At 50.4% G+C, this 23,305-nt stretch overlaps 1 protein-coding gene across 1 annotated transcript in view; it reads left to right on the top strand.

Annotated features, from left to right (window-relative positions):
• POLR2A (RNA polymerase II subunit A) overlaps nt 1–23,305 on the top strand; it is a 35,555-nt gene that overhangs the window by 5,956 nt on the left and 6,294 nt on the right. Inside the window, exons 6-24 of the mRNA XM_082197469.1 lie at nt 1,830–1,991; nt 3,369–3,589; nt 3,681–3,813; nt 6,322–6,446; nt 7,600–7,810; nt 9,480–9,689; nt 10,989–11,157; nt 12,250–12,344; nt 13,294–13,497; nt 13,639–13,861; nt 15,545–15,728; nt 16,217–16,388; nt 16,876–16,981; nt 17,269–17,474; nt 19,139–19,363; nt 20,489–20,735; nt 20,860–20,960; nt 22,399–22,503; nt 22,640–22,822. Of these exons, the coding sequence (XP_082053595.1) occupies nt 1,830–1,991; nt 3,369–3,589; nt 3,681–3,813; nt 6,322–6,446; nt 7,600–7,810; nt 9,480–9,689; nt 10,989–11,157; nt 12,250–12,344; nt 13,294–13,497; nt 13,639–13,861; nt 15,545–15,728; nt 16,217–16,388; nt 16,876–16,981; nt 17,269–17,474; nt 19,139–19,363; nt 20,489–20,735; nt 20,860–20,960; nt 22,399–22,503; nt 22,640–22,822 (3,282 nt within the window). The remainder of the gene's footprint in view (nt 1–1,829; nt 1,992–3,368; nt 3,590–3,680; nt 3,814–6,321; nt 6,447–7,599; nt 7,811–9,479; nt 9,690–10,988; nt 11,158–12,249; nt 12,345–13,293; nt 13,498–13,638; nt 13,862–15,544; nt 15,729–16,216; nt 16,389–16,875; nt 16,982–17,268; nt 17,475–19,138; nt 19,364–20,488; nt 20,736–20,859; nt 20,961–22,398; nt 22,504–22,639; nt 22,823–23,305) is intronic.

Genomic DNA, 23,305 nt, shown 5'->3' on the forward strand with positions numbered 1-23,305 from the left:
CCTCAAATCAGATCAGGATCAGAATAAAATCCAATTAGATGGCAACCCGCAGATTAGGGTTGGGGACCTTAAATGCTCACAAGGCCCAACTGTTTGTGCTGAACTTATATGAGCCTGTGAGGAAAAATTGGGAGGCCGCTTTCATGCAAGTTCTTATGAAAGGGGAGAGGGAGTCAGACTGAACCCCGACCAAAGGCCTGGCAGAACAGCTCCGTCTTGCAGGCCCTGCGGAAAGAGCAGTCTTCACCTGCTTGGCTGCCCTCCCAGCACTACGGACTACAACTCCCATCAGCCCCTGCCAACGGCACAGTTGTGCTGCGTGTGGCTGATGGGAGTTGTTATCCAAAGCAGCTGGAGGGTAGCCCGGTTGATGGTGGTTGACGTGGAATATCTGTAGCGCATAAGCCAGGGATGGCCCATGCGGATTACAGCTCCCATCAGCCCCTGTCGGCATGGAGTTGTAGCTCAGCAGCGCTGTTAACTCTCCAAAAGTTGGTCTGAAGGCAGAACTCTTCCATTGTCTCCTGAGACACAAAAAACACATTGAGTGGACTAGGAGAGATATTGATACAAGGGTGGATTTGCAGGGGGGCTGGGAAAGAGAGCAAGCTTTGTTCCAACTCAAAAGACACACCGCCAGAGGCAGAAATGCAAAGTTTCCCAAACTTTGGGTCCTCCGCTCTTGTTCCCATCATCCCTGATGACTGGTCCTGCTAGCTAGGCATGAAGGGAGTTATAGTCCAGGAATAGCCGGGGACCTAAGTTTGGGGAACGGGACGCAGGTGGCGCTGTGGGTAAAAGCCTCAGCGCCTAGGGCTTGCCGATCGAAAGGTCGGCGGTTCGAATCCCTGCGGCGGGGTGCGCTCCCGTCGTTCGGTCCCAGCGCCTGCCAACCTAGCAGTTCGAAAGCACCTCCGGGTGCAAGTAGATAAATAGGGACCGCTTACCAGCGGGAAGGTAAACGGCGTTTCCGTGTGCGGCTCTGGCTCGCCAGAGCAGCGATGTCACGCTGGCCACGTGACCCGGAAGTGTCTTCGGACAGCGCTGGCCCACGGCCTCTTGAGTGAGATGGGCGCACAACCCTAGAGTCTGGCAAGACTGGCCCGTACGGGCAGGGGTACCTTTACCTTTACCTTTATGTTTGGGGAAAACTGCAGTAATTCTTCCGAATACTGCTTGCTGGAAACCACAGGAGCGGGCACCTCTGCTCGAATCCTGCATGCAGGTCTTCCACAGGCATCTGGTTGGCAATTGTAAGAACAGGACGCCACACTAGATAAGCCATTGGCCTGATCCTCCAGGGTTCTTTTTTTGTATGTCGTATGCAGCCATTCAAATGACCATTCGCCCGTGATTTGCAACGAGAACATTCCAAAGGGCCAACTTCCCTCCGCTTTCGTTTTTGCCAATTACTTACTTTTTAAAAAATGAAGTAGTTCTTAAAGCAATGTGAAATGTTAAGTAAATAAAAACAGCCAGATTTATTAAAAGTGGAGGAAAGGAAAGGAAAAGACAATTCCATTGTTTAAAAAGCTGGATTATAACATCCGACACACTTATAAGAGACCATGTATGAAATCCAAAGGCCTAGCACAAAAAAATGTTTTTGCCGGGCACTTGCAGATACGTAATGATCATGCCTGGTCCCTGGGGAGAGCGTTCAATCAGCAGGGAGCCACCACTGAAAAGGCCTGCTGTTGTGTGGCCACCCTCCAGACTTCCTGTGGAGGGAGCACGCGAAGAAGCGCCTCCGGTGAGGATTGCGGGGTCCAGCTAGGCTGGTTTTGTCTGCCCTGACAGGCTGTTTCTTCCTTCCTCTCCCCACTCAGGACGACTTGACTCACAAGCTGGCTGACATTGTGAAGATCAACAACCAGCTGCGGAGGAACGAGCAGAACGGAGCGGCCGCCCACGTCATCGCCGAAGACGTCAAGCTGCTGCAGTTCCACGTGGCCACCATGGTGGACAATGAGCTGCCCGGGCTGCCCCGCGTAAGTGCTTAGGGGGCCTCTGCCTGCCCCTAGCAGGGTAGAAATCTGCAGCTGCCCCTTTTTCACAGAGGAGTCAGTGAGCCGTAGGTAGGCTGTGATGCCTCCTTCCTCCACAGGCAAACCCATCTTGGTGAGTGCAGGCAGTTAAGCTTCTTTTGGCGGAGGCCTCCCCAGGTCTGCTGGTCTGGAGCGATATTTACCTTCATTCTGATTACAGGAGACTGATTACAAGAAACTGTGGTCCTCTAAATAATGTTGGATTTCAACCCACGTCAGCCTCCGCCATTGGGTCAGTGATCAGGAAAGATGGCACTGTGGCCCAATGAGATTTGGATGGCCACGGGTTCCTCACCGCTGATTTAAAATATTAAAACAAAAAGAAACACATTTGTCCCTATACTGCTGGGAGGTCAGTACTAAGCCAAGACCTCCTAAAATTTTAAACGGGGAAAAAATATCTATGAGATAAAGATTTGAACATCTATGAGATAAAGATTTCGGGGAAGGGGCTTTCTGTGGTTTGGACAGAACTGGGGAGTGGGAACCCCAAGGTTGTCTCAATTTGGTGGTTGTTATTTATTCACATTTTATTAGAAGCAAATAGGCTCCATTACAGCAGCCTTCACCTGATTGGCTGCCCTCCCAGCGCTCCAGACTACAACTCCCATCAGCCCCCATTGGCGCAGTCGTGCTGCGTGTGGCTGATGGGAGTTATTGTCCAAATCAGCTGGAGGGAAGCCGAGTTGATGGTGGTTGACGTGGAATATATGTAGCGCGTAAGGCAGGGATGGCCCATGCGGATTACAGCTCCCATCAGTTGGCATGGAGTTGTAGCGCAGCAGCGCTGTAACTCCAAAAGTTTGTCTTCACCCCTAAAGGCAGAACTCTTCCATTGTCTCCTGAGACACAAAAATACACTGAGTTGATTAGGAAAGAGATTGATACACAGAGACACGCAAAATCACATATCTGTTGGACAGGATAGCAGAATTTCACTCGGTTCTTAATCCGTCGGCTTGTCCTGCCTTGAATTAGATTAGAAAGTTGACTTGTTTCCCTTACCTAGAAGTCTTAAGAGTTGATGGTGGTGGGAGTGGGAGGGGTGAGCTCCCGTTGCTCAGTCCCTGCTCCTGCCAACCTAGCAGTTCGAAAGCACGTAAAAGTGCAAGTAGATCAATAGGTACCACTCCAGCGGGAAGGTAAACGGTGTTTCCGTGCGCTGCTCTGGTTCGCCAGTCAGTGGGAGGACCAGTGTCCAGAATAGGACGCTCCTCCTTGCTCCGCAGGCAAAAGCAAGCCATTCTTTGCACTTTCATGTTCCCCACCAGCTTTTGCAAGAGAGTAACGCTTTCCTTCCTCCAACCTCTTGATTTCCAGGCCATGCAGAAATCGGGGAGGCCTCTGAAGTCCCTGAAGCAGAGGCTGAAGGGGAAAGAGGGGCGCGTGCGAGGGAACCTGATGGGCAAGCGAGTGGACTTCTCGGCCCGGACAGTCATCACCCCGGACCCCAATCTCTCCATCGACCAGGTGGGCGTGCCTCGCTCCATCGCGGCCAACATGACCTTCGCCGAGATAGTGACGCCCTTCAACATCGACAGGTGAGCCCCCTTTCCCCACCCCACCCCGCATCCGGTGTGCTCAGGTGCCTTGCGCCCCGAATGCCGGCTAACCCCTCTCCACCTCCGCTAGGCTGCAGGAGCTGGTGCGCAGAGGGAACAGCCAGTACCCCGGAGCCAAATACATTATTCGGGACAACGGCGACCGGATTGACCTCCGCTTCCACCCAAAGCCCAGCGACCTCCACCTGCAGATAGGGTACAAGGTCAGTTCCGCTGGGGGCGGGACAGGACACAAAGTTGGGTAGGAGAATCACAGCCCCCTCCCACCCCGGAGTAAGCCCACAGTGGTGCTGGACCAAAGAAGGATTTGGGGAGCCCTCTTGCTTGTTCCGGGACTCAGGTGGCGCTGTGGGTTAAACCACAGAGCCTAGGACTTGCCGATCAGAAGGTCGTGGTTCGAATCCCCGCGACGGGGTGAGCTCCCGTTGCTCGGTCCCTGCTCCTGCCAACCTAGCAGTTCGAAAGCACGTCAAAGTGCAAGTAGATAAATAGGTACCACTCCGTCGGGAAGGTAAACGGTGTTTCCGTGCGCTGCTCTGGTTCGCCAGAAGCGGCTTAGTCCTGCTGGCCACATGACCCGGAAGCTGTACGCCGGCTCCCTCGGCCAGTAAAGCGAGATGAGCGCTGCAACCCCAGAGTCGGTCACGACTGGACCTAATGGTCAGGGGTCCCTTTACCTTGCTTGTTCCGCCAGCAGAACCCTACAATTCTTTGATTCATCCGCTAGCATTAAAAGAAAGGCCTTGTGTGAGCTGCAGATCTTGTAGCCTCTTCCATTCCGATAGACTCTGGTGGCCTTTTTTGTAAGTGACCACGCCAAGCGTTCCTTTAAAGTTGGACAAATTCGAGCAAATGGGACAGTTGGGAAATGCCAGAGGAAGAGAGAGAGAGAGAGAGACCAAAGGGTTTGGGGACGTATTGCTCTTTGCAAACCTTCCCATGTGGGGCAGGCGGGGTATGGAAATGTTCCCCCCCGGGAGGCTCATCTGATAATTTTATTAACATTAAGCGCCTGGCAAAAACATACCTTTTCAAGCAGGCCTTTGGCTGATTAACATCCAGTGCTTTTTTAAATGGGAGGGGAGGTTACTGGTTTTTGTTACCTTTTTCATTGTGAGCATTGTTTTTATATAATAATAATAATAATAATAATAATAACAATTTATTATTATTTGTACCCCGCCCATCTGGCTGGGTCTCCCCAGCCACTCTGGGTGGCTTCCAACAAAAATAAAAAACACATTAAAATGCCACACATTAAAAACTTCCCTGAGCGGGGCTGCCTTCATATGTCTTCTAAATGTCAAGTAGTTGTTTATCTCTTTGACATCTGATGTTGTGTTTTTATGTTTTGCAAACCACTCTGCGGTCTACGCATAGTAGCCAACTCCCAGGAGCTGACATTCCTTCGGCCCCTCCCCCAATAAAATAGTTGAGGGGGCCAGGCCCCCCCCCCCCAAATGAAAGGCATTACCGTTCAAATGGTGCTGTAATCAGTTATGCAGGGAGGGGCTTACCTGGGCCCTCCCAATATTTTATTCAGGTTTGCACCCCGGGTCTACATATCAAAGGCAGAATGCAAATTATTGTTGTTGTTGTTTGTTGTTGATATTTTATTAAGAAGCATTGGTTTAATACTGTGAGAACAGACTGCTCAGCTTCGGTGGCCCTTGACCTGCTCCAGAATACAGGCTTTCCTTAACATTATTACGTAGTAAGCTAGAAATCAGTGCAGCAAGCAGAGCGGGCATTCGGGTGTCTCGCACTCAGGACTCTGCACAGGCCACCCGTCACTGACCTTCCCTCTCACGCTTCTTGGGTCTTTTTGCCTTGCTGGGATGGTGCCCTTGAGCTCTGATAATGCCTCTTTCTTGCTTGGAGAGAGGATAAAGAGGGATGAGTGAGTGAGCGTAGAAACTAGCATAGCCTAAAAAGGTAAATACTTAAATTTGTTGCTTTGCCAGCTTTTCTCTGGCCCTGCCTGCCCCTGGCATGTGGCCCCTGGGAGTTTCCCCAGAAAGGAATATGGCCCTTGGTCTGGAAAAATATTTCCCCTTCGCTCCATTATATAATAATAATAATAATAATAATTAATAATAATTTTTATTTATACCCCACCCTCCCCAGCCAAGGCCAGGCTCAGAGCGGCTTACAAGCAATAATAAAAACAAGTTGAATGATGAATGACTACAACTTAAAAACAAAATTAAAATACAACATTAAAATATTGAAACATTAAATATTAAAATGTAGCCTCGCAGGAGGAGAAGGAAAAAGAAAGAGGGGGACGGAATCAACTTGGCTCCAAGCCAAAGGCCAGGCGGAACGAAATCAGATCCTGCAGGGCCCCAGTCTCATGAGGCAGAGCGTTCCACCAGAGTTGAAAAGGCCCTGGCTCTGGTTGAGGCTAATCTAACTTCCTTAGGACCCGGGACCATTAGGGTGTTGCTTTTTAATAAATATGCAGGCTTCTTGAAGCTGGGTTGTGTCCTATTTCACTGGTGCTTCCTTGTGCGACATCAACATGCATCTGTGCAAATGACAAAAGTTTTCAGAATTCACGCTGATGCGGATTCAGTACTTGAATAAGTTTGGCTGCGGAAGATTCCATGTGCATTTTGCAGTCTTCCTCCCCCTGGCTCCCTCCAGTTTTCCTGCCCATCCTTCGAGGCAGCAAACCAACAGGTGGTCTGCTTGATCTCCCCTTCCAGGTAGAGCGGCACATGTGCGACGGCGACATCGTCATTTTCAATCGACAGCCGACGCTGCACAAGATGTCCATGATGGGGCACAGAGTGCGCATCCTGCCGTGGTCCACTTTTCGCCTCAATCTCAGGTGAGGAAGAAGGCGCAGTTTTCTGTGCGTGTGGATAAGGGGCAGGCTTGAAAAAGAGGGGGAAAGGTTTGGCTTACTTTTTGGAAAGAGATAATGAAAATCAATCAATCAATCAAACAAACCCCAGCCACTCTGGGCGGCTTCCCACAGAACACTAAAATACAATAACCTATTAAACATTAAAAGCTTCCCTAAACAGGGCTGCCTTCAGATGTCTTCTAAAAGTTTGGTAGTTGTTGTTCTCTTTGGCATCTGCTGGGAGGACGTTCCACAGCACGGGCGCCACCATTGAGAAGGCCCTCTGCCGCGTTCCCTGTAACTTGACTTCTCGCAGTGAGGGAACCACCAGAAGGCCCTCGGAGCTGGACCTCAGTGTCCAGGCAGAATGATGGGGGTGGAGACGCTCCTTCAGGACCGAGGCCGTTTAGGGCTTTAAAGGTCAGCACCAACACTTTGAATTGTGCTCAGAAACGTACTGAGAGCCAGTGTAGGTCTTTCAAGACCGGTTTTACATGGTCTCGGCAGCCGCTCCCGGTCACCAGCCTAGCTGCTGCGTTCTGGATTAGTTGTAGTTTCCGGGTCACCTTCAAAGGTAGCCCCACATAGAGCGCATTGCAGTAGTCCAAGCGAGAGATAACCAGAGCATGCACCACTCTGGCGAGACAGTCCGCGGGCAGGTAGGGTCTCATCCTGCGCACCAGATGGAGCTGGTAGACAGCTGCCCTGGACACAGAATTGACCTGCGCCTCCATGGACAGCGGTGCGTCCAAAATGACTCCCAGGCTGCGCACCTGGTCCTTCAGGGGCACAGTTGCCCCATTCAGGACCAGGGAGTCCTCCACACCCGCCCTCCCCCTGTCCCCCAAAAACAGTACTTCCGTCTTGTCAATATTGAACCTCAATTCCAAGCATCGCTGTCAACTTTCCCCTTTTCTTGCGAGGAATCCTATTCGGAACAAGGGAATTTCCCTTAAAAAAGGGGAAACGTTGACAGCTAGGATTCCAAGACCGCCTGACCCCGCTGCTCCCCATCCCTGGTTTTCCCTCTCTGCAAACTCAGGCAGGCATCTGCACAGTTTCCTTCCTGATACTCAGCCTGAGCGCTGCCCTCCGTTGTTCTCAATCTCTCTCTCTCTCTCTTCCTCTCCCCCAGTGTGACCACCCCGTACAACGCCGACTTTGACGGCGACGAGATGAACCTGCACCTCCCCCAGTCCCTGGAGACGCGGGCCGAGATCCAAGAGCTGGCCATGGTGCCCCGTATGATTGTCACGCCTCAGTCCAACAGGCCCGTCATGGGCATCGTGCAGGACACCCTGACGGCCGTCCGCAAGTTCACCAAGAGAGACGTCTTCCTAGAGAGGGTGAGGGATGGTTTTGCAGAGGCAGCCTTACTTACGAATGGCTTCAGAGCCAATCCAGCACCAGACCACATTTCCCTCCTGTGGTTTCCAGCAACAGGCCTTCAGAAGCACTGGTGGCTCTTTCATTTTTAATATAATTTTTATTAGTTTTTTAACATACCGTTTTCAACAGTAATTAAACATACCGTATTTTTTGCACCATAACACACACTTTTTCCCTCCTAGAAAGTAAGGGGAAATGTCTGTGCGTGTTATGGAGCAAATGCCTATGGGTGGCGGGGGGGGGATCTGCTGCAGTCATGAGCAGAGGATCCATGGTTCCCCTTCCTTCCCTCCTCCGTGGCTCGCTTTGAAACAGCAAAGCAGGAGAGGAGCCGCTTACACAGGTGTAAGCGGCTCCTGTCTGGTTGGCTGCTTTAAACCGTGCTCTCTGTCCCTCTCTCCTCCCCACTCAGCTTGCTAAATAGCAGCAAAACCTTTCAGCTCTCTAAGCCGGGGAGGAGGGAGAGAAGCAGAGCCTGCTTGCTTTAAAGGAGCAAAGCGGGAGAGGAGAGGAGCCTTCTCCCCTTATACCCCTCTTCTGCATTATTAGCAGCATCCTTCTCCACACACCTCACACATGCTCCTTGTCCCTTGAGTGCTTTTCCTTCCCTCCCCACTTAAAACGTGGTCACAAAGCACAGATTCACATGGGTCCTCAGGATTTTTGCATTGGGCTACCCCAAACTCACCGTCAGATCACATGTCTGTGGCCACAGCATGAACCATAAAAATCATAGATCCACTGTTTCGTTTAGAATATTTTTTTTTCTTGTTTCCCTCTAAAAACTACGTGTGTGTTATGGTCAGGTGCATGTTATAGAGCGAAAAATACGGCACTTTTACATCTTACTCAATTTTCTTGACTTCCATCAATCCTGTCTGAAAATTTTCCGATCTAATCTCTCAGTATACATTTCTTATTTTCCCTATTGCATTTCAAACTCATAACCACTATCTCTTTTTCTACTTTGTAAGATTTTGTATATTTCCCCTTACAAAACGTCTTGCGTAATTTGTTGGTTACAGTTGCTCTTCAAATAATTCATATACTTCTTCCAACCTTCTGTAAATCTCTGGTCCCGCGGGTTTCAAATCCTTCCTGTCATTTTGTCCAATTCTGCGTAGTCCATTAATTTCGTCTGCCATTCTTCTTTTGTCGGAATTTCTTTTTGCTTCTGTTGCTGGACTAACAATACTCTTGCCGCTGTTGTAGACGTATTGGTGCCTCTGATGGTGGAGAGCAGTCTTCAGTAACCCTCTCCTCTGTGAATTTGTCTAATCCTATTTTAAAGCCATCCAAGTTGGCCATCACTGCCCCCCTGTGGCAGGGAGTTCCATAGTTTGACTTAGCACTGTGTAAAGCAGGGTTTTCTTTTGACCGGTCCTGAATCTTCCGGCGGGTTTTAGTGTCGGAACCAAAACATGCCACATTTTATCAAATTTTTGTGCACAAAGAGGGGCAATTTGTCTCTCCCCTTTTCCTGTACTTGTAGCAAGTCCTGCTTTAGTAAGGCTTGGTGGTTTTGGGGAGGGAGACGTCGGGGTCTAAGCATGAAATGTCCCCTTTCCATGGGGGAAAGCCCAGGCAATAACCACTCTGCTTCCCTTCTCCTGATCTCCCCTTCAGGGCGAGGTGATGAACCTCCTGATGTTCCTCTCCACCTGGGACGGCAAAGTGCCCCAGCCGGCCATCCTCAAGCCTCGCCCGCTCTGGACCGGGAAGCAGATCTTCTCCCTCATCATCCCAGGACACATTAACTGCATCCGTACGCACAGCACCCACCCGGATGATGAAGACAGCGGACCCTACAAGCACATCTCTCCTGGAGACACCAAGGTACTGTTGGTGGGGCAGGGGGAAGGCAGACTTCACCAGTGTGGTGTAGTGGTTAAGAGCAGTGGACTTGTAATCTGGTGAACCGGGTTCGATTCCCCGCTCCTCCACATGCAGCTGCTGGGTGACCTTGGGCCAGTCACACTTCTGTGAAGTCTCTCAGCCCCACTCACCTCACAGAGTGTTTGTTGTGGGGGAGGAAGGGAAAGGAGAACGTTAGCCGCTTGGAGACTCCTTCGGGTAGTGATAAAGCGGGATATCCAATCCAAAACTCTTCTTCCTCCTCTTCTTCACCAGCCTGGCCTGGTGCGTTCCAAAGGCCAAGGAAGGGTCAGACCCTGATTAATACACACGAGGCTTGACCAGCAAGACTCTGGGAGGAAGTGCGAATAATAATTTGTCACGCCCTGGCCCAGGTCCCTTTTATTAACAAAAGAACTCTTAACACAGCGCTTGTAAGAACCAATCAGATGTTCTCTGAGCATTAAGGGAAAAAACCCCAAGTGGGGCAAAGTTAGATCAGAGAAATCCTTTTAACTACAAAGACTACTTTGAGCATGCATACATGTTTTTAGGGTAAATAAAACAGGAATCGAGGAGGAATGCATTTAGCAAATCCAGGAGTTCATAAACAGGCAGTAAACAGGAAAGGAAGGATGGCAAGGAAAGATAGCATTTACCATCTCCTTGTGAACGCTCTTCCTGGCCCTTAAGATCTACCTAAAGATTAACAAAATCTACATCAAAGTTACCTCCTATCTTTATGGCCTAGGATATGCTGCCTTCAGATGTCTTCTAAATGTTAGGTAGTTGTTTATCTCTTTGACATCTGGTGGGAGGGCGTTCCACAGGGCGGGTGCCACCACTGAGAAGGCCCTCTGCCTGGCTCCCTGTAGCTTTGCTTCTCGCAATGAGGGAACCGCCATGAGGCCCTCGGAGCTGGACCTTAGCGTCCGGGCAGAATGATGGGGGTGGAGACCTAAAACCTCCCCACCTGATCCTCAATTCCCCTCTTGCACCAGCTGGAACTAACAGAGACAAGAAGGGAGGAGGTGGGGGGTGGAACGTTTACAGCGCAACACACTGAGCAAAGCAGAAGATCCCAGTCCTGTTGCAAGTCAAAATTGCACGGCTCAAAGGGTGCCAGGCTGGTGGATGGAGATGCAAAGCTGCCGCAGACACACACACACACACGGTCTCTATAGCTGGGCTTCCCTAGTTTCCTGCCTGTGGCCAGATTTGCTAGCCGTCCCCACCAGCCTCACGCTCCTCTGTCGCTCTCCTTTCCCCTCTCTTCCTCAGGTCATCGTGGAGAACGGGGAGCTGATCATGGGCATCCTCTGCAAGAAGTCGCTGGGCACCTCTGCCGGCTCCCTGGTCCACATCTCCTACCTGGAGATGGGCCACGACGTCACCCGCCTCTTTTACAGCAACATCCAGACGGTTATCAACAACTGGCTGCTGATTGAAGGTGAGCTTGACGGTGCAACTTGGTCTGTTTTGGTGGGGGGTGTTCCCCCCCCCCCATGGTTTCTGCTTCCTCCAGAGGAGTCTGCCAGTTGCAGGGTTGGGGCTCTGATTTAACTCTTTACAGTGGTACCTCGGGTTACATACGCTTCAGGTTACAGACTCCGCTAACCCAGAAATAGTGCTTCAGGTTAAGAACTTTGCTTCAGGATGAGAACAGAAATCGTGCTCCGGCGGCAGCAGCCGGAGGCCCCATTAGCTAAAGTAGTGCTTCAGATTAAGAACAGTTTCAGGTTAAGTACGGATCTCCAGAATGAATTAAGTACGTACTTAACCTGAGGTACCACTGTACTTGCTCTACTAGACCCACCTTGGGCCTCCTCAGTTAGGCATGAACTGGTTCCCTGCGTTGCCATTACAGCGGTACCTTGGTTTGCAAAAAGTCTGGTTTGCATACGTTTTGGATTACAAACACGTCAAACCCCGAAGTGCGTGTGTCCCGGTTTGCAAACTTTTTTGGGATTACAACCAATTGTTTTGGATTGCAACTAAATACTTTTTGGAGGTCCATTGGCAAAAGCGCGCCTTGAGTTACAACCTGTTTTGGCTTACAAACAGACCTCTGGAACGGATTATGGTTGTAAACCAAGGTACCACTGTATTTATTTTGTTGGAACTCCAAAGTCACACACAAGGGCTGTGCTCTGGCTCAAACAGCATTTCTCAAACTTGGGTCTCCAGTTGATTTTGGACTACAATTCCCATCATCCTTGACCGCTGGTCCTGCTAGCTAGGGATGATGGGAGTCGTATTCCAAGAGCAGATGAAGGCCCGAGTTTGGGAAACCCTCATTTATTTCCTGTATAATCTCTCTGTTTCTCTGAGGGGCTCAAAGTGGTGAGTACTTGGTGGTACTCATTTAATCCCCACAGCCCTGTCAGGGAGGTTAGGCTATGAGTCGCCCTGTGGGCTTTGTGGCCTTGCAGGGATTTGAACCCTCGTCTCCCAGGCTGTAGCCCAACGCTAACCGCTAGGCCATGTTGGCTTTATTGTGCTCCCTTTTTGGCGTTGAGCCTCTTCTCCCCCTCTTTGGCAGGCCACACCATTGGGATCGGGGACTCCATTGCTGATGCCAAGACCTACCAAGACATTCAGAACACCATCAAGAAGGCCAAGCAGGATGTCATAGAGGTACGGAAGGGAGCAGAACTCTGCACCCAAAGCAACGAGCATATGGCGAGGGGGATAGGAGCTCTCAGGGAAAGAGGGCAGAGTGGGTGGGGGTTCATCACTATTTCGCCATAGCCGTTAAGGACCTGAGCTGAAGGCCACGGCGTGCTTCCCTCTGAATCCACCAGCAGTGCTTCAGGCTGGTGGCCTGTAGATCGGGAGCCGGGGGGAAATTGACACCACAGGTTCCCAAACTGTGGTCCGCATATTTCATCTGGGTGGCCTGCAGTGCGTGTGTTAGAAAGCAAGGCGGTTAAAAGTCGCACAGCACCTAGCAGAGCACACACACAATTGCTACAGCAGATAGAAAAACTGTCAGGTGCTTCACCAAGACCATTGGCAATTTTCAAGGGGTACGTCGGGGTGGAGTTAGGGGGATACTGTCCGTTTAGGGAAGCTTTTAATGTTTGATGCATTCCTGTATTTTAATATTTTGTTGGAAGCCACCTAGAGTGGCTGGGGAAGCCCAGCCAGATGGGCGGGGTATAAATAATAAGCTGCTATTATTATTGTTCCTTATAGAGATGGTTTTCACAGAGCTCTGTGGGATCCAGCAGAGATGGGTTTGTTTATTCATGGTATCTATAGCCCATCTTTCCTCCAAGGCCCTCAGGGTGGCTTACCTAGCCCTCCTCTCTCCCTCACAACAACCCTCTGAGGCAGGTTAGGTTGAGAGAGGCAGTGACAGGCCCAAGGCCCACCCTGTGAGCTTCACACCCGAGTGGAGATTTGAACCCTGGACCGACGCTCTAAACGCTACACCACACTGGCAAGGGAAGGGAGGGTTGTGTTTGGTTAGGATGGAGAGGAAGGGGGAGAGCAGTCTCATAGCCGTGGGTGGGCTTGGCTTTGTCCTGGGGGAAGGGGCCCGTTCTGAGACTCTCCCCCTCTTTTCCCCACCTGACTCCAGGTGATCGAGAAAGCCCACAACAACGAACTGGAGCCCACCCCTGGCAACACGCTGAGGCAGACCTTTGAGAACCAGGTCAACAGGATCCTGAACGACGCCCGAGACAAGACCGGCTCGTCCGCCCAGAAGTCCCTCTCCGAGTACAACAACTTCAAGTCCATGGTGGTCTCGGGAGCAAAGGGCTCCAAGATTAACATCTCGCAGGTAGGCCTCGCCCCTCCGCTTCCAGGAACCTGGTGGGTGGGTGGATGGACGGACACCAGGCATGGTAGATGGCCTTCCTGTTCCGCTAGACGCCAGGCACTTTGGGTGACCTCCCCGCCTCTCCCCCCCTGCTCTCCACAGGTCATCGCCGTGGTGGGGCAGCAGAACGTGGAAGGGAAGCGCATCCCGTTTGGCTTCAAGCACCGGACGCTGCCCCACTTCATCAAGGATGACTATGGCCCCGAGAGCAGGGGCTTCGTGGAGAATTCCTACCTGGCCGGTCTCACCCCGACGGAGTTCTTCTTCCACGCCATGGGAGGCCGAGAGGGGCTGATCGACACGGCTGTCAAAACAGCTGAAACAGGTGGGTTTGGAGGGAGGGGGCGGCGGGGGAGAAGAGAGGGGGGTACATGGCTCCAATTGGTGGTTTAGTGCTGTTCTTTCAGCAACCGGGATTCATCCTCCCATCCTGCCTGGGAAAATCGGGTTCAATCCAGGAATTCAGAAAACCTGACCCCAAACCCAGGCCACTGTTTCCTTGGTGGTTTAGACGGGGCGCCAGCACCCAGGGGGTAAAAGCAGCCCTGTTAGGTAGGGCAGCTGTCACGCCACTCTTCTTTTGCTCGTCCAGTCTGATCCAGGAGATCTCAGGCTGTGCTCTGGACGCCCCCAAAACTCCACAAGGAGCAAGAGTTAAATTGCCTCTCTCTGCTTCTGGGGAATCAAGGCAGATAAAGTATACAGTCACAGATGTGACGAAAGATGTGTCCAAGACACTGGTTTAGAACCAAGGCTTTAACCCACATCAGAATTCTAGAGGTGGGAGGGACCCCTAGGGTCATCTAGTCCAACCCCCCTGCAATGCAAGAATTCTCCCCACGGCCATCCCTGGGTGGGCTCGAACCACCAACCTTCTGGTTAACAGCCAAATGCACTGACCTGTCGCGCCACAGGAGGCCCCCAAACATGCAGACCCAAAATGAAGAAGTAGATGGATTAATGATAGGGTAGAATGAAAGCCATTTAGGAAAGGAAAATACTGTTAGCAAAATGGGACCCCTTGGGAACTTGAGAAGCGGGACCCAAGAACCCTTATACGTTGCCAGTGATTCCACTGCCCCATGAAGATGGAGCACAGGTTCCAGTTAGGGAGATAAAGACTAGAGGTCGCCACACAGAGAGCAATCTGGGAAACTTAAAACACTTTTGCTTAGTAACTGGCCTGAACCGAGAGATGTCCAGGCATTCGTTTTCCAGAGATGGGGCTCTCTGGCTCTTGGACAGATATTGTAGCCCAGGTGTGGTCCATGAGAGGACTGGCAAGAACAGCTCCCCTCTTCACCCAGAAGTCTGAGCTGCTGACAGAAGCAGCACTTGTGTGGACTTGAATGTGGTGGACTTGTAAAAGAGCACTGGGGAAGTAATCCATAATGAATTGAAAAAATGTTTGAAAGTACATTTCCAAAAGAAACCCCAAGTCCTTTTTGTTGGAGATAATTCAGACAGCAATTCCCAGCTGTCAAAAAAGGTTATTTATGTACGCCACTACTGTGGCCCGTGTTTCGTTAGCCCCAAAATGGAAAGTAAGCATGGTCCCAACTAAAGAAGAATGGTGATATTCTTTTGCGCAGCTTGCCGACTTAACATATAGAATAAGAGAACAAGAAGAACATACGTTTAGAACAGATTGGAAAACATTTATTGAATACATGGTAAATTGTGTACACTTGAAAAACATTGGCAGCATTAAGATAAATTCAACAGAGTGCACAAGTTTTGATGGATGCAATAATGGGATACTGAATGGTTTAGTTTTGTAAAATATGCAGGGATTTGTGATACGCAAAATGAACCACGGAAAGAGAGGAAGGGAAGTTGTTGATATTTTAAGGATGTTTAAATGAGTGTTTTGAATTGTAAAACAAAATTTAATAAAAATGATAGATAGATAGATAGATAGATAGATAGATAGATAGATAGATAGATATGGAGGATCTGTGGGGCGCACCGGGTTTCTCGCTAAGCTCCTCCTCTGCTCCACGGCCAGGTTATATCCAGCGGCGGCTGATTAAGTCCATGGAGTCCGTGATGGTGAAGTACGACGCCACGGTGCGCAATTCCATCAACCAGGTGGTGCAGCTGCGCTACGGCGAGGACGGGCTGGCGGGGGAGAGTGTGGAGTTCCAGAACCTGGCCACGCTCAAGCCTTCCAACAAGGCCTTTGAGAAGAAGTGAGTCTTGCCTCGGAGGTTTCCTTCTGCGTGCATGGATGAATCTCCCCCACCCACCCACCCAAGACCTTTATTCTGTTGCTCCCACATTGCACGGGATTTGCGCTCTCTCCCCCCTGCTTATGGGGCTGGGGAATCCTGATCTGCGCTGGGCAACGAGGGAGCTCAGTGCAAACAGCTTCTATGTCAGTAGAGTCGCCTGATGGGAGGGAGGGCGCCAGGTTGGGGGAGGCAGAGCTATAGGATGCCTCTCAAAATTCTGTCTTTTCTTACTGCGGTCTCAGATGGGCTGCAACAGTCAGGCACATGCAATGAATTACTTTCAGCTGGCGAAACAAACACACCGCCCCTCTGTTGCATCAAAAGCCCCTGTTCCCAGTAGACCGTGGCTTCGCTTTGTTGCTCGGTCCAGGCTTTGGGTGGAAATATCCAGAGCATCGCAGCTGTCCTCTTGAAGGTCTCTTCTCCTCCATCTCCCCCCTCCCCAGGTTCAAATTCGACTACACCAACGAGCGGGCGCTGCGGCGCACCCTGCAGGAGGAGATGGTGAAGGACATTCTCAGCAACGCCCACATCCAGAATGAGCTGGAGAGGGAGTTCGAGAAGATGAAGGCTGACCGGGAGGTGCTGAGGGTCATCTTCCCTACAGGGGACAGCAAGGTGAGGCTTGTCGGGCCTTGTCTTGACCTCCAGGCTAGGCAGGAAGAGACCCTTGGCGACTCCTAGTCCAGATCGTGTTTCTGGTCTGGTTCAACAGGGTGTTTTTTTGATGCCCCCCCCCAAAGACCCCCCCAACCCTGCATTTGTGGACATTCCCTCTCCGCTTCCTGGATGTGCTAGTTCCGTGGTTCTCAAAGGGTGTGGTCTTCCACCTTGGCGTGGCAGGAAGATTCAAGGCCAATCAAAGCAGCATTTCGACATTTCAGTGTCATGGAGCATAGCACCAAGATAATTTCATTTATTTGCATAATATGGATAGATAGTTTACTATATGAAATGCCGTCATAAGCTTGGTGGCATAGGATACGCCCTGCTGGAAAAGCAACAAGAGGTTAAAAGGAGGAGTCTTGCTGGTGATGGAGGGGGCAGCGTTGGTTGATGGCGGCACCTGGCAGTGCCCAGTTCCTAACTCTCTATTCCCACACAGGTGGTTCTCCCATGCAACTTGCTGCGCATGATTTGGAACGCGCAGAAGATCTTCCACATCAACACACGCCTTCCCTCTGACCTTCATCCTATCAAGGTGGTGGATGGTGAGTTTGGCAGGGAGGGGTGGATCTCACACACACACACACACACACACACACACACACACACACCAGCCTGCCAGGGGACATCTGCGGCCAGGCTCCTTTCTTGCCGCGCTGCCGAATCCAGTGACGCTTTTCCGACGTGAATAATTCAGCCGGGTCTCCCGGGAGAGGGGGGAAAGGTGTAGAACGCGGCTGGAACAAGGCCGGGATATATTAACTTGCCGAGAACAAGCGAGCCGCAATCTCTCAGCTCACCCCCTCCTGCCCTTCTCTGCTTCCTGCGACAGGCGTCAAGGAGCTGAGCAAGAAACTGGTGATTGTGAACGGGGACGACCCCCTCAGCAAGCAGGCGCAGGAGAACGCCACGCTCCTCTTCAACATCCACCTGCGCTCCACGCTCTGCAGCCGGCGCATGATTGAGGAGTTCCGCCTCAGCGGGGAAGCCTTTGACTGGCTGCTGGGAGAGATCGAGTCCAAATTCAACCAGGCCATTGTGAGTACCTGGCAGGGTACCGTCCTGGATGTTTGGTTCCCTCCTGGGGAAAAATTTAAATGTTTTTAAAGGGACTCTTGAGGGACATAACCCAAACCAGTTGAACAAGATCGTTTTCAGATTTATAGCCAAGCTATGTTTGAAATTCAAGGCTTTGCAGCAGGGTGGGTTTGATTTAAATCACATCAATTTAAATCACTCGTCAGCAAGACTTGATTTAAATCAGTTTTTACAGGAAGACTCATGTTTACCGGTATAATCTTAATATTTGCAGCCAGATGAAGGTTTCGTTTTTGGAATAATAAATTTTCAGAGTAGTTTTTGCAGTTGTATCAAAAATTACTGATTTGCATATGCTATTAGAAATACATAGACAGTGAAATTATTGTGAGGTTTAATAAGTTTATATTCGGACAGCTTTTCTGCTGTACTTTATTGGAAGGAGAAAAATAATCATTTCCTTAATTACAATTTAAAAATTTTATTTAACTAAAGCAATAATATTACAGCATATGTATCCATGTTTGCTAACTGATGTGGTTAAACATTTTTTTTATTTTTAAAAAACTTAAGACTGTGTTTTAGCACACATAAACTTAAAACAAATCCTTATTTCCTGATGAATAGCCTTTGGACTATAATGTAACTTAAATATAAAACTATCTTTAGAAAAAAAATTCCTTCCAAAAGCATTTAATTTAAATTTTAAAAAATCCATTTTTTAATATATATGTTTTTAAAAATTGATATTTATCCACCCTGCTTTGCAGCTTGTTTGAACATAGTTTAGGTTAACCGTGGTTTAGGGTTTAGGCGTAACGCTAAACTGTGGTTAATGAAAAACGATCCAAAAGGGTCTCCGTGTGGCCACACCATAAGAATATCACTGCTAGGTTCTCCTCTCCATTTTAACCGCACAACAACCCCTAGAAGATAGGTTAAGCTGAGAGTGAGTGATTGACTGGCCCACGTCCACCCAATGGGCTTCTTGGCTGGGTGGGGATTGGAACCCTGGACTGCCAGGTCCTGACATAATAATAATAATAATAATAATAATAATAATAATAATAATAATAATAATAATAATAATAATAATAATAATTTATTATTTATACCCCACCCATCTGTCTGAGTTTCCCCAGCCACTCTGGGCGGCTCCCAGTGTTAAAAACAGTACAGCGTTACATATTAAAAAACTTCCCTGAACAGGGCTGCCTTAAGATGTCTTCTGAATGTCAGGTAATTATTTATCTCTTTGACATCTGATGGGAGGGCGTTCCACAGGGCGGGCGCCACTACCGAGAAGGCCCTCTGTCTGGTTCCCTGTAGCCTCACTTCTCGCAATGAGGGAACCGCCAGAAGGCCCTCGGCGCTGGATCTCAGTGTCTGGGCAGAACAATGGGGGTGGAGACGCTCCTTCAGGTCTACTGGGCCTTTGAGGCCGTTTAGGGCTTTCAAGGTCAGCACCAACACTTTGAATCGTGCTCGGAAACGTCCTGGGAGGCAATGCAGATCTCTCAGAACCGGTGTTATGTGGTCCCGGCGGCCGCTCCCAGTCACCAGTCTAGCTGCAGCATTCTGGATTAATTGCCATATAAAGCCATGGCTGGACGGCCCCTTGAGGTCAGCAGCTGCTCATTCCCTCTTTGCCCATCCTCCCGCAGGCTCACCCTGGCGAGATGGTGGGGGCGCTGGCTGCCCAGTCCCTGGGCGAGCCGGCCACTCAGATGACCCTGAACACCTTCCACTACGCCGGTGTCTCGGCCAAGAACGTCACCCTGGGCGTCCCCCGACTCAAGGAGCTGATCAACATCTCCAAGAAGCCCAAGACCCCCTCGCTGACCGTCTTCCTGCTGGGGCAGTCGGCCCGAGATGCCGAGAGGGCCAAGGTAAGGGGTCATGGGGAGAAAAGGCAGGGAAGGAGTGGGGTGTTGCAAAAGGAGACCCTGCCTGTTGGCTGAAAATTTTTCACATCCCTTGTAGCCTCTCCAAAGGCCTTTTTCTCAAACAAGTCCACACTCACGTTCATGGTCTTTTCCTTCTGCTCCTGGGTCCCTTTCCAGCAGAAGCTGCAAACCTTCCTGTTCCTTTAGTAGTTGCTGAAACTTGTTAGTACCGCCGTGTCACCCAAAAAATATTTTTTAATGGTCTACATCAATAAAAGGGGGACGCAGGTGGTGCTGTGGGTTAAACCACAGAGCCTAGGACGTGCCGATCAGAAGGTCGGCGGTTCGAATCCCCGCGATGGGGTGAGCTCCCGTTGCTCGGTCCCTGCTCCTGCCAACCTAGCAGTTCGAAAGCACGTCCAAGTGCAAGTAGATAAATAGGTACCACTCAGGCAGGAAGGTAAACGCCGTTTCCGTGCGCTGCTCTGGTTCTCCAGAAGCGGCGTAGTCCTGCTGGCCACATGACCCGGAAGCTGTACGCCGGCTCCCTCAGCCAATAAAGCGAGATGAGCACCACAACTCCAGAGTCGGTCACGACTGGACCTAATGGTCATGGGTCCCTTTACCCTTTACCTTTACATCAATAAAAACGTACTCCTACAGGTTTGAATCCACATTACAGGTGGAAATACATTGTTACCATAAGCAGAGAAAGAAGCAGAGTTGGGGGAATCATTCCGAAACAGCCCAATAAAATAGAATGTGTTTTTATTATCGGTACAAGTTTATTTCTGTGGATGCTCATCTTAAGCACAACGGATTTCGAAGCATCGCTAAGCTCTGTGCGGTCCCCTTTATCCATTTGCTGTTTCGTGGGCAGCGAGGCTTCCCTGTGGGCCTGACCCCTCGCTCTCGGATCCCAGCAGGTTAACTGATGGATTGCAGGAGACGGCCAAAGTTTAGCTTGTTACACACATAACTTGCTTTTTCCCCTAAAAAATGCATTGAGTGGGAAGGGGCACCTCTGTGGTTGGCTGGAGGGGAAGACTTGGCTCTCTCATGGCCAGGCGTCTTCACCCCATTCTCTCCCCTGCCCCCTACTCTCCCGGGGGTCTGTCTTCTTCCCAGGACATCCTGTGCCGCCTGGAGCACACGACCCTCCGCAAGGTGACTGCCAACACCGCCATCTACTACGACCCCAACCCGCAGAACACGGTGGTGGCCGAGGACCAGGAGTGGGTGAACGTCTACTACGAGATGCCCGACTTTGACGTCACCCGCATCTCCCCCTGGCTGCTGCGCGTGGAGCTGGACCGCAAGCACATGACCGACCGCAAGCTCACCATGGAGCAGATCGCCGAGAAGATCAATGCTGGTGAGAAGGAGAGGGCAGAGTTGGGATTGGGTCCCGCCCCCCCCAAAAGCCCCATTCTAGAGAAGGTGTTTCGGTTTGATCTTCAGCCCAGGAGGTCAACCTTGCTTCCCTCCTCCCTTTTCAGGCTTTGGGGACGACCTCAACTGCATTTTCAACGATGACAATGCAGAGAAGTTGGTGCTGCGCATCCGGATTATGAACAGCGACGAAAACAAGATGCAAGAGGTGAGGGGGGGGTGGTCCTGGTAGAAGATGGCTTTGAATGAAGCCTTTTAAATCTACTTTATTAAAGGTTTTGAACCTGATAATACCATAAAACTCAAACTAAGCAAAACAGAGTAATGAAAAATAATATATCAAACAGAAGTGAAAAAGTAAGATGCATTAATGATCAACAGTAATGATCTTCATAAAACACAAAATTATAAATATATCTGTGTAGCCCTCAGTCAGCGTTTTAATCTTATCTGAATCCTCCCACCTCTTAGTCCCTCTTAATCAGTCACACACCATGAGAAAAACACCTCTGACTTGCCTCTCATACTGCCCCTTCCTCTTCTCTGACAGCTCCCTGTACGTATCTTCATTCAGCAAAAATACAATTTTTTAAGTAATAAGGCATACATCTAGCTAATAGGTAAGAAGTAAAAGACCCCTGGACCGTTAAGTCCAGTCGAATTCGACTGTGGGGTGGTAGGTTGGCAGGAGCTGGGACAGAGCCACGCAAGCTCACCCCCGTAGAGCAGATTCAAACTACCGACCTTCCAATCGGCAAGACCGAGAGGCTCTGTGGTTTAGACCACAGCGCCACCCACGCCCCTTTATCTAGTTAATACTACTAGAGCATGAGTAGGCAAACTAAGGCCCAGGGGACGGATCCAGCCCAATCGTCTTCTCAATCCGGGCCATGGACGGTTCAGGAATCAGCGTGTTTTTACATGAGTAGAATGTCTGCTTTTATTTAAAATGCATTTCTGGATTATTTGTGGGGCATAGGAATGCGTTCATTCATTCCACACACACACCCCAAAAATAGTCCTGCCCTCCACAAAGTCTGAGAGACAGTGGACTGGCCCCCTGCTGAAAAAGTTTGCAGACCCCTGTACTAGAGAGCCACCCAAAATCAAAGAATGGAGACTGTGATAGCAGGATGGAAGGAAGGAAGGAGGCCAAATGGGTGGGGTACAAATAATAAATTATTATTATCGAGGGAACTGGGAAAGCCACAGAAGGCCCTGTTACATAATCAGAAATACATGAGAGTATCTGTCGAGGTTAGTGGCATGCCACATGCCCAGTGGGTCCTACGTTTATCCCACGGGCTGGTCGAGGAGATTGCCCTTCTCCAGAGTCGCACCCAAGCCACTCCAGCTGCAAATGGCAGTGTCTCTGCCTTGCCAAGGCCTGCGAGGCCTGGATCTGGCAAGGGGGATAAGGGCGGGCAGACCTATTGCTATTGCTCTGTGACTCTTTTTTCGATACACTGCTTTTTGTGCGAAAAACACACCCGGAGACAGCTCCCGCAAAACGCAAATGCACTCACGCTGGTGCAAAGTGGCTCCTCAGGCTCCTGGCAGCCTTTCCGGGGCAGGGTTGGGGGTCCTGAGAACACAACAGGGCTGACCCTTTCTGCCTCCTCCCCTCCCTCTTGCGCGGCTTATAGGAGGAGGAAGTTGTGGACAAGATGGACGACGACGTCTTCCTCCGCTGCATTGAGTCCAACATGCTGACGGACATGACACTTCAGGGCATCGAGCAGATCAGCAAGGTGAGCCTGGGCGGCGGGATTCGCACTCGGGAGATCCTAGCTGGCTGCCACAATCCCCTCCCCACCTAGGCATGATGAGGGGCTCACTCCGAGCGCACCCTGACCCCCCCTTTTTGCCCTCTATCTCCCACCCTAGGTCTACATGCACCTGCCCCAGACGGACAACAAAAAGAAGATCATAATCACGGAGGACGGGGAGTTCAAGGCCTTGCAGGAGTGGATTCTGGAGACAGACGGCGTCAGCCTCATGCGGGTGCTCAGCGAGAAAGACGTGGACCCTGTGCGCACGACCTCCAACGACATTGTGGAGATCTTCACGGTGGGTACCCGGGCGGGGATATACGGCTAGGAGGGGGCTCGTTCTGGGGTTTCTCGCGAGAGGTGGGTTGGGGGGAGCAGCCCTTCCTCTGCAATAGGGCATGTTCATTCATTTATTAATTTTATATGATGCATGCGGCATGTTACAAGAAAAAAAACTCCTTTTCCCTTGTGGGGTATTGTGGAGCCTGTATAGAGACCTTGAGGGTTCCCTATCAGTTGGAGGAAATAACAGAGATCAAGCAGAGAATATTGAGAAGCAAAGTGGCTAGTAAGCCTGATAGAACTGGGTGCAGTTATTTATTCTTCTTAGAAGAAAAACTGCCCCCTTTCCCTTATGGTGTGTCCAAGAGTCCTTACGTGGGTTCCCTATCGGTAGGAGAAAACAACAGAGGCCAACCAGAGTATATTGAGAAGCAAAGCAGCTAGTAAGCCTGGTCTTTATTAAACTGTTGCAACAGGGTCCCCCGCTCACCACACGCAG

Source organism: Podarcis vaucheri (assembly GCF_965113315.1).
Source record: "Podarcis vaucheri genome assembly, chromosome: 13".
Classification (NCBI taxonomy): Eukaryota; Metazoa; Chordata; class Lepidosauria; order Squamata; family Lacertidae; genus Podarcis; species Podarcis vaucheri.